The sequence below is a fragment of the Neurospora tetrasperma genome (assembly GCF_000213175.1).
Source record: "Neurospora tetrasperma FGSC 2508 unplaced genomic scaffold NEUTE1scaffold_1, whole genome shotgun sequence".
NCBI classification, from domain to species: domain Eukaryota; kingdom Fungi; phylum Ascomycota; class Sordariomycetes; order Sordariales; family Sordariaceae; genus Neurospora; species Neurospora tetrasperma.
In genome coordinates this window covers 1,628,675-1,639,597 of record NW_009799099.1, presented here as the reverse complement: position 1 = coordinate 1,639,597, position 10,923 = coordinate 1,628,675, and the positions used below count along the sequence as shown (strand labels likewise).

Below are 10,923 nucleotides of genomic sequence, written 5' to 3'. Positions count from 1 at the left end.
CATAGTATATACAACTGGGGAGAACTAATTCGAGCCGAGGACGAAACGTAAAACTTGCCACTCGATTCCATAGTGAAGAGCTACCTATATCATCAAAGGAATAAGCCAACTTCCGACAACCCATGCGATCGGTACGTCTACACTAAAGCATTGCGGGGGGGAAAGAGTCGGGCATCAATGACAAACTCCCCTCAGATCCCCCCTTCCTCAGACAGGTCGATACATAGGTACTGTATCATCATCGAACACATTAGGCCCTGGCTCCCTGGGTATGTAGTAGAGGTAGGTAGAGGTAGGTAGTATTCACATTTATGGCTTACACTACCTAGGTAGTGTACACACCATAGCCCAATCCAAGAAAGGGGTTCACTTTCCGCCATCGCACGTGCTGGCTCAAGGCACCGGAAGCTGTTTCTGCATCACAACGTCCGTTCCATAAAATCCCCGATATGGTGGACCCGGCAAGCACCTGCAATTTATACTAGTACGCGTACGTAGAGGGACTCTGGCCCTTTTCCCAACCCCCAACTGATTGCAAGCACTCGGAGTCAGATCACATTATGGAGAGCTTGCTGACGGCCTTAACCCCGAACCGTGATTCGCGTAACTTAAGTAACTTTTGACGTGAATAGATACTAGGTATTGTTGGTGGGCATTATACTTACCATGCGGCACGGCATGGCACGATAACTTCACCAAAGACGAAGCCATCATAGTAGTATCTCATGTCTGTCTCCCATCAACAACATAGGTAGTGTACATAAGCCTACCCGTACACCCATAAACAGCTGGGCATCCAAAGAATACCTAGGTACCTTCTCCAAATTCCCCAGATCCCTCCGTCTTCTTCACAAGTAGTTCCCCAAAAATGACATTTGTCAGCCATTGACTCCGCTATCGTGAACAATCCTGCAATTATTACCCGTCTTCGCCCGTCCGTCAAAGCGCACGGGCAGCAGCCACGAGAAATTACGCCGATTAGACATAGACACCCGTGCAGTGAGAGCGCAGCTCCGAGCGGGGAAGCCGTTATACCTATTACATACACTACTAGTACTGTCCATGTCCGACCGTTTGCATTCTCTCTCGTTCGTTAGCTCGTCTCGTCCGCCGAACCCCCTCCATCGCTTGATGCTACCTACGCTTAGTTTTACTCTGAATAGCTTCCGTCCATCAAGTTCTTCGGTTTCATCAGTGTCTCAACTCCTTGCTCTAGTTACTTTGGTTGCTGCTTTGCGTGGCTTTCTCTGGGTTAGTTTATTCTTCCATGATGCGGAATGATTTTTTTTTTTTTTTCTGAAGAAGTAGGAACCTTCGGGCATGTTCCGTCCTGCATAAAGATCTACATCATCACTACCCTCAATAGAAAAGCTGCTGGGACCCTCTCAGGTATGGGGTGCTGAACGCAAGGCCTCGGTTCTGTGTTATTGCTGGCCTGATTATATCATGGCACACTTGATATGTAGCAGCACCTACTGGTAATCGTGAGGAGGCACGGATGGTTCTAAAGGGACAGACAATAAACGAAGCGAACCGTGAATCCTGATGCTATGCTATCAGATTGCTTGATGTGATACGATAATCACGAAAGTTTTGGCGGCGCATGGCGGCTGGGTTGGCAACCACTCAGGTTGGCATGACACTCCTGGACACACGACGACGGATGGAATATTTTCTCTGAACTTTAAGTACCTTGTCATCATTGAAAACAGATTTCGTCCTCGCCATGTCTTTCACTTTTCTCTTCGCCTCCTATCTTCCGCTCATTACGCAATTCGACCACCATATACGACCGACCCCGTTCGCCACTTTGGTGCAGCACAATGATCATATCGCACAGCTCTTTGTATTTACACCGATGCCGCTCACCCTTGATCAACGCCTCCCATACGTTGGCACAAGGTGCATTGTGTACGCAGGAATAACAGACAAGCATCCGGCCACGCTGTTACTCCATCTATAATTCCGATTGGACGATGCGTATTGCTCCAACATATACTGAAAATCGCCGAGAGTTGTTGCACGATATGTGCCAGATGGCGAGATGATTGCTCCTTACTGGATCTACGGTTCTATCCAACAACTATATGGAGAGAATGGATTGTAGAGTATTCGAAGATCGGTACGTAGGTACGCAACAGACACATAGCAACAGCTATAACAGGCAAGAATCGGCGTCAAGGGGCGCGGCGTGGTGGTGAGAGTCGTTCAGTCCAGTTCAGTTCCAGAGAAACCATCAGCTTTTCTGCTGCACTTCACTTCCTCTTTTTTTCTCGCTTTGCTTTACTTGCACTGCTTCTCTTTCCTTTCCCTATCTTCATATCTATCATGTAGCCCGAGGTATATGCCGACCTGTCCTCCGAACACTTTCCTTCCTCCCGCCGCCCCCAGAACACAAAAATCCAACTGGATTACATACCTGTGTGTGCCTGCCGGCCAAGCCATGGTAAGAAGAAGGAAGAGGCTTCTAGCAAGCCATAGCCCTCGCTTCAGGATCCCTCCATCCCCTCATTTTTTTTTTCTTCGCGTCCGTTGTGCCCGTGCCTCGAACGGACTGACCACAAGACATTATAGAATAAAGAGAGAGTGTGTGTTAAGTTGGAGGGAGATGAGAAGAGAAATGAAAAAAATGTCATGTACATCGACAATGGGCGCCGAAGGGAAGATGACTGCCAGATGAAAGAGAATGAAAGATCAAAAAATGGAATAAAAAATAATAGTCGACAAGAGAATGTTGATATCATATCCAAGAAGCTTCACAAATTTTACCAAGATGACTGCAAAAGAAGAAAAAAAAGGTGGATGGCTCAATATGGGTCAAAGATGGTAAAATGGCTATGTCCAAAAAAAAAGATGAAGACAAAATTATCCCATCACATATCCTCAGTAAATCTTGACCCAGATCCTCGGGACCCATCCCGGGATACCAGACTCCGACCGATCGGGTCTGGCAATAAAGAAGCACGTGCGGGCGGACTTGGAGGTCCATGACTGCCAATCGGTGACGCCGGCGTTACCGGGTGCGTGTCATCTGAAAAGGGGCTTGTTGCTCTTGCTCCCGTTGATCCTCCATCCTGCTGAACAATCGCGGTCCTCCCCGGTCCTGACCTAAAGACGGGAACACCGCTTATGGGCCGCATCGGAGACCCGAGTTTGAGCCGCTGCCCACCGAGGCCAAGGGCGCCCGTCGTCCCATCGGTGAACGCTACGGAATCCCGATAGTAGACGCTCTCGTGAGGATCCGGGTCGCTGTATCCATCTCCCCCAGATTCTAAAACGGATATCAGCTTCTTGCCTGATACCCGGTAGAACCCCGGTTCTGAGGCCGGAGGCTCAGTTGACGCGGCCGAGAATCGCTTGGCCCCCGTAAGACTGGCAAGAGCAGACGGGACTGCGTATGGAAGACCGCTTTCTGTCATTCCTCCTCCTCCTCCTCCTCCTCCTCCTCCTCTTCCTCCAGTTCCTCCACCGCCTCCACCACTACCGCCTCCTCCTTCTCCTCCTTCCAGAGCTCCTCCTCCATGCTCATGTCCGCCCCGTTTCTGGGCTGCGGCCGCCAGGCTTCCACCTTCGCCCAGCAATCGGATGTTGCCGCCGCCGTTTCGCTTCTTCCATTTTAAAAGGAATAATAACAGGAACGCAATAAGGGCCATGCCCGCAGCTCCGCCTACGACACCTCCAATGATGGATCGCTGAGCGGTGGGCGTAAGTCCGCTGGAGTTGTTGTCCGTGTTGTCGGGGTCGACATACGGGGAGTCGGTCGTTCCGGCGGGGCTTGCGGATTCGCCACCAGCTCCCGCATTGCCGCTGTTGCCTTCTTCGGTCCCACCTGCTACGAGAGTCGGCACACCTGACGAGATAGATGTGAATTGAGTGGTTGAAGCTCGGCTTTTGGTGGAAGAAGCGAAGGTGGATGTCGAACTTGCAAAGGTTGATGTTCGGGTCGTGTTTGCGAACAAGGAATAGGACACATGCGTGGCGTTGGGATAAAACGATGGGATGCGAGCTATACGACAAGGCGCGCACACGGGCAAGGTGTTAGTCACTCACTGCGGATCAAATCTATCTGGATGGGGAAAGGATGACACAAAGGAACGAAGGAAGCATATGCATACTTGAAGAAGAGTTGAAAAGTCCGGAAGATAGCGATAGTGTGGGGAAGCTCGAGGTGCCATCATGGTAAGATGCGGACGAGCTGTTGAAAGGAGCGGACGTCAAGGCCCCCGGCGCAGCCACGCCGGAGGACAGAGACAAAATAGCGGACGTTACAGACGACTCCGTGTCGACGGAGGCAGTTGGCGACGGTGTCCCATCGCCAAGTTGCGGAACTGAGACGGGCACGGTGGGCAACTGGCTACCCAGATCTCTGACCTCGGCAGTTAGCACGGCCACAGGGTCGGATGACTGCGTAACAGGTTCGGATGCCAGAGTCGAGAAGTGGACGAAAGCACCGGCGTCATCTATGATCTTGATGACGGACACAGTTTGCACCACTAACACTTGACGTGCACTTAGTGGTTCGGGTTGTTGGTGCGTATCTGGTGATGAACGAATGTCGAGATGTTTGTGGTCCTGGAGAGTGGTGTTGTCGCCGTCTTCATGTGATTGTTCCTGTGCTTGTTGTTGTCCGGAGGATTGGTGGTGGTAGCGAGCGTGGTTGTGGTTGTGTATGTGGTGTTGGTGTTGGTGAGGAGTTTGATCAAGTTCCTCTTCCGGACGGAGCTGGCCTTGTTGGTTGTGTTGGTGGTGCAAATGGCGGTGGTTGTGCCCAGCGCTGGAGCCTGTGTGGGAATGGTCGATATTCTGGGTTTTGCGGGCCTGAGAGAGTGAAGGCCCGCCAATGTGGTTAGTCATGGCGTGTGTTGTGGTGCCTGCAGCCAGGCAGCCCAGTGACAGAGAGGTGGGTTGCCCGTTCCGAGCGCTTGTTTGGAGGGCGTTGGGTGCGCGATGTGTGGCTGTGTAATCAACGAGCGACGAGGGTTAAACGAGCGACTTGTCCAAGATGGACAGCTTTGGGTGACTTTTTTTTCTCTCTGTAATCGCGGGGCCGGGGGTTGGCCAAGGAATGTGGGAGTCAGGCTTCGTGATCCGGTGATTCTGAGAGGACCGACGGTTTCCCGTATTCGAGTGCGCGGGTGGCCGGGTCGGTCTGCAATAGTTCGTAATCGACAGCTGCGAAGCTACGCTGATGATGGCGGCGACGAGACGATGGAACAATAGCTACTCAAGGTATTGGTTGGCTGGCGCATTGTAGGAGATCATGGGCAAGATCTCGTCGAATCCATCCTCGGTCGGTATAGTAGTCCTGGGATCCAATGCTTTTTCTTTCTTTTTTTTTTTTTTTTTGTCGTGTTCAGCGTCCACCTCTTTGATAGTTTTCCCCTGTCGGAGTCTTCTCTTGTCTCAATGGCCCGCCGCTAACAAATGGGTATATATGGTAAAAATACGCTCGCCGCCTCGGCACTCGTCCGCGCTGTGATGGAGTCAACTCGGCCTCTTCAGACTGTCGCCAACATGCCTGGTTGAGAGAATGAACGAATGAATGATAGAACAACAGAAACAAGACAGCAGCCGGGGGAGAGAAGGGACAGGCAAAGAGGAGAGAAAGACCAAAAACATTGAATGAACAACGGGGGGCGGGCTGCACAACGATAATAACCTCCGGGACCACGCCATCCACTTCCACAGTACCATACCCATACACCCATACCTCTGCACATCCATGGGCTCGCAGATGAAATGAGATGCCAAAATTGGGCACAGCATGCCCTCGCAATCCTCGCAGCCGTCGCATCTGCCCTGCAACTGAAATGACGGCGGCATGCTCCCTGGTCTTGGTTGATCGGGCCCCCCCCCCTGGATGGAGGTGCCGTCCACGCCCTTTCCCGTTCCTGCCTTGGTTGCCCCTGCGCGGCGTTGAGCTGCCCTGGGCTGCCCGAAAGGGTCTCCGCTGCGGGATCCCTTCTAGCGCGGCGTCCAACATTCAATGCCTCGATGGGTCCATGTTTGGGGGCATTTGAAGCCCTTTTCGGGGCCAACTCCAACTCGCGGGACCCAACACGTTTCTGCAATTTCGCTTCCCTGGCCCGATGTCTCTCCTCTTTGCGCTTTCCCCCGTAGGTGGCCCACCCAGCAAAACCCATGAATGCCATGGCAGGCCTGGCTCGCTGGAATCCACCCTGGTTGGGATGTGGTTCATTATTGGCCCACCACAGCCGCGTAAGTCTTCAACATCTGATGCCGTGATTGGCCCGCTGTGCAACTGAGAATGCACTGGCCAAAGATTGATGCCCGCAATTTCCACGACGGCCCATACAAACAGCAAGAGCGAAACAATTGCAGAGCACTGGTGAGACTGGGCATGACGATTGTCCTTCGCATGCGGATGGATACGGCGAGGCTCTTGGGAGGAGTTAGGGGAAGCTCCTGAAAATCAGTGCAATCACGATGCAAGAGGCACGTCTTTTTGCGATCAACATTTGAAACACTCGGGATTTCCCTGATGGGCGCAGCAAGAGACTCCTACCCCGCCAGGCCCGCCTAGGTACTTATTGGGACCTGGTTGAACCTCAGTCGAGTCAAGACCTGCAAGAGCTTCCAGTCCATCTTAAAGCCGTGGCCGATTGATACGAAGCTCAATCTCATTTGGGCCTGGGCAGTTGCGACTAGCCGTTGGCATCTTGCAAATGCCGCAACTGTCACACCTCGTGTCGTGCCACTGCACACCTGAATACTTACAGTAGGTGCCTTTTTACAGATAAAAGAAAGGCCCCATCTCCTCTCGCTATCAGCCTGGGAGCGAGTCTATCTCTGAGCTGAGGACTAGACCGTCCTAACTTGAAGTCTGCCTCTCGCTGCCCCTCTGGGTGTGGCTTAGCCTTGGTCAAGCCTTGAGGTTGTGCTGATACCTACGTGCCACAGCGAGGTACATCGTCCTGTTGAATGTGCTGGTTCAGGCCGGCTGATAGCAAACCCAGCAGACCAGCCAAACACACTCCAGAATTCCGTGCACCCACCGTGACAGTGGCATCTTCCATCGCGGAAATCCCGTCGAATTGGATATTAAACGTTCAGGTCAACCGATAAATGATACCTGGGATACGTAACCACCTTGTGGTCCTGAGTTCATTGCGGGAATGGATGTGCAAGTTCCGGCCAGCCGATGATCCATTGGTGTCTTCCTGTCTCGCCTACCCCTTTCAGCTGTAAGCGGGGATCGTCAACTAACCACGGCAACGTCCTAGAGCCCCAGGTCGACCTCTAGCCCGCTGTATGTACCTGAACCCTCCAACCAACGGGCAACCACTGGACCAAATGCAGAACGAGATCGATGCCGTGCTCAGGTCAACCAACCCCCACATCAAATCAACCCAGAACACTCACAAGTTCACTTCCAATTAATCAAATTTGTTTGTTCAGAGCAAGTTCGTTTCAAATCCGTGTTCAGTGGCTGATCCGCCGAGGACAATGTCATCTATTCAAGACCTATCGCTGAAAGGGGCAGCTTCGTCCTCGTCAGGAGGGCCATCAACACGGCCGTCCTCCCTACAATTACAATCACCTCTACCAAGCATCGCCGTGGTTGATAAAGAGCAACAACAACAACACCACCACCACCAGAACGCCCTGGAGTGGACGGCAGGCCAAGGACACGGCCTAGACAATTCGAATCCCCCTCCAGCGAACTATCCATATTCGCAATGGAACAGGCCGGCCGACCCTCGAACCTCGTCCACACAGTCCTTGGCCCCTTCGACCCCGACGGGCAGTTACAGGGACCCCAGGAGGACGCTGCTCGTTATTTACATTCATGGTTTCATGGGCAACGACTCCTCCTTTCGCTCCTTTCCCGCCCATGTCCACAACTACCTTCGACAAGCCCTGGCCGAGACACACGTCATCCACTCCAAAATCTACCCCCGCTACAAGACTTACAAGTCCATTACTGTGGCCCGAGATAACTTCAGTAACTGGCTTCTGCCACATGAGTCGCCCACCACCGATGTCATCTTGATCGGCCATTCTATGGGCGGCCTGCTGGCTGCTGAAGTTGCTCTGTTGCCACGTCAACCTCAAGATCCTCCAGCTTACGACGACTCTCCCTTTCGCCATCGTATCTTGGGGACTTTGTCATTAGACGCTCCATTGCTAGGCCTCCATCCAGGTATTGTAGTGTCTGGAATTGCAAGTCTCTTCCGTAAGGGTCCGAGTCCTCCAGGTGCCACGAACGCGGCGCAAGAGTCTCACACGCTCTTCGCCCAGCAGTCGCCAGGGCTGTCACCAGATGCATCAATTTATTCCGAAATCTGTCCTCCTCCGGAGGCAACTTCTCCCATACCCAGGCCCACACCACTATCAACAACGTCGTCTCCCTCAGCACCGGATCCTTTCTTCAACCCAAAGTTCTTCAATGACGTGTCATTTGTGGACCGAGGATGGTTGAAGAACATAGCCCACTTTGCGCAAAAACACAGCCAAGAGAACCTTGTTGAGGCAGCTACTAACCACATCATATCACACTTGGAGTTTGGCGGTTGTTTGGCCGACTACCCCGGAATGAAGTCCAGGTATAACAGGTTGAGGAGGCTGGAAGATGTCGATGAGTTGAAACAGTCCCCAATAAATAATGAGCATCTGGTCAGAGTGCGGTTCGTGAACTACTACACCATATCTACAGGGATACTCAAGGATAAGGAGTCTCGCAAGGGCAGTACTCCAAAGGTTGCGTCAGAGGTTGCTGCTCCAGAAGACGGCCCTTCGAAGTCGAAAAGGCTTGAAAAGGCTCCTGAGCACCGGGAATCATTCGATACCGCGAGATCTCAGACCTCGACTCCGCGGAGCTCAACCGAAGAAGATTGGGAACTTACAGAGCTGGAACCCGTACCCGAACCAGATGATGGACCCGTCCATGGGCGTGTGGAAGCGGAGGACAAACCCCCTGCATACGTTTCTCACGAAGAGCTTGACAAGACTGCTGAACATTCCATCAGTAACACCAGCGGAAGCGGCAACGGCAACGTAACTGAGCCCAGCATAGAAACAACCTCACTCCCTCTACCGGACCTCCCCCCGATCCCAGACACCCCCTCGCCGCCACCCGCCATAGACCTAAGCTCCATAAGCGACAAAGACGCTCGTAAACAAGCCGAAAAGGACGCCAAGCAAGCACGGAAGGAGTACGAAGCAGCAGTTAAGAAGCGGGACAAGATTCTAAAAGAGCGGTTGAAAATTGTCGAAAAGCACGAGAAGGCGCAAGCCAAACTTGCAAGGGATATTCAAAAAGAGCAGGAAAAGCTGCGTAAGAACGCCGAGAAGCAGGAGAAAAAAGATGAGAAGGAGTGGGGGCGGAAACAAAAGAAAGAAGAGAAATTGAAGGCGGAATCGACGGCGAGCAGGATTGGTGAGTTGGAGACTCACCATTTGGCTCATAATCAGAGTTTGGATGGGGGATCGTTGTCGGCGTCGCTAGGGACCCCGGCTGGTGAGAGCAGCAGCAGCGGGAATGTAACGGGAAAGAACAAAAGCAAAAAAAAGGAGAAGGGAAAAAAACCGAAGGGGGAGAAAGAGGAGAAACAAAAACTCCGCAAATTCTGCATGCTACCCTCCAAGATCAACGGCATCATGGACCCAACTTGGATTCAAGTCTACATGGAGGGAGTGGACGAAGTTGGTGCTCACTGTGGCTTGTTCTTCGCGGGGCCGCATTACGATAAGCTGGTGGGGGATGTCAGCTCGAGGATCATGGGGTGGGTGCAAGATGATGCGAGCAGGAGGTTGTTGCTTGAGGGAATGCAGGGATTGGATCTTGATTGAGTGAGTGAGTGAGTGAGGGTCTTGTTGTTGGGGGGAGGGAGAGGGTAGATTGGAGGATGTGAGAATGGGTACCGGGCGACGGGCAAGCAATGGGGGATTGAGAGATATATGATACGACAGACACTCAATGAGACGAGGGGTATGTGACTGGACCCTCCATGACAGATACGCAGGCAACAGAGGATAGCTGAGATAGTAAAGGACTGCGTAGCGTAATGAACCATTTAGTCTATGCACAAATGCGATCAGCATCACGAACCAACTCGGCTGCGTAGGGGCACAGGAAGACCATCGTCCATGTACCTCAACTCAACACTATAGGAGCATGAATGGGCTTTGTTCTGGCCCACTTGTTCCATTCAACTCCATTGTTTCTTATTTTATACTGTCCTTGTTTTACCCATCCGTCCATCACTTGCCCTTCCAATCCCGCTCGACCATCTGCGTCTTCTCGTCCCATCCATCCAACCATTCATCCATCCCATAACGCGCTCAATCTTTTGTCTAAACTTTGCGCTACTCGAAACGACAAACAAAAACAATGAACAGCCGCAGTCGCAAAAACAAGAAGCGGAAACGAGAAGCAGTAGCAGAAAAGCAGGAACACCAAAACACAGCAGGGCCGAAATGCAAAACCAGAACATGATGAGACGAACCACTTCCATTAACACAAGGCCATTGGAGAACTTGCTTCCCTAGTATTCTCTGATCTGAAATCCCTCTCCTCTGATATTATAAAGTCGCAAAGTCATCGAGCCTCTCTTTTTTTTCTTTGCTTCTTCGGGGCAACTACCTAGTAGGGTGTTTGTGCGCGAGGCAACTATGATCGGTCTAGCAGCCATGATCATCACCACCATCCCCCTCTCCGCGAAACCTTGCCAGCCGGCTCGGCTTGGGCTTTGTTATACATCTAATCCCTCTCCCTCTTCTCTCCCTAACTAAGGGACCCTACAGTTCCATCGCGGGAGCGCGCATTCCCTCATCCCATTCCGTATGGTATCAACATTCGCTTACCCCCCTTACCAAAAGGACTAATAGAAGAGATCCATGCCATTCTCTTCCCTTTCTTCTTTTGTTCGATTCTTTGTCCTCGCAAGGGCTACCTCCCCC

The 10,923-nt window shown here is 52.1% G+C and overlaps 2 protein-coding genes across 2 annotated transcripts; one reads left to right on the top strand and one right to left on the bottom strand.

Moving 5' to 3' along the window:
• Window positions 1-2,782: 2,782 nt before the first annotated feature.
• NEUTE1DRAFT_56995 (uncharacterized protein) lies at window positions 2,783-5,035 on the bottom strand (the record flags this gene model as incomplete). Its single annotated transcript, XM_009848963.1, has 2 exons — window positions 2,783-4,006; window positions 4,116-5,035. 2 exons carry the CDS (start codon window positions 4,852-4,854, stop codon window positions 2,874-2,876), a joined length of 1,872 nt encoding a protein of 623 aa, XP_009847265.1.
• A 2,210-nt stretch (window positions 5,036-7,245) lies between these two features.
• NEUTE1DRAFT_56993 (uncharacterized protein) lies at window positions 7,246-10,048 on the top strand (the record flags this gene model as incomplete). The annotated part of the gene is made up of 2 exons (XM_009848962.1): window positions 7,246-7,274; window positions 7,422-10,048. The coding sequence occupies one exon, from the start codon at window positions 7,468-7,470 to the stop codon at window positions 9,811-9,813; it is 2,346 nt and encodes a 781-aa protein (XP_009847264.1).
• Between the last annotated feature and the right edge of the window lie 875 nt (window positions 10,049-10,923).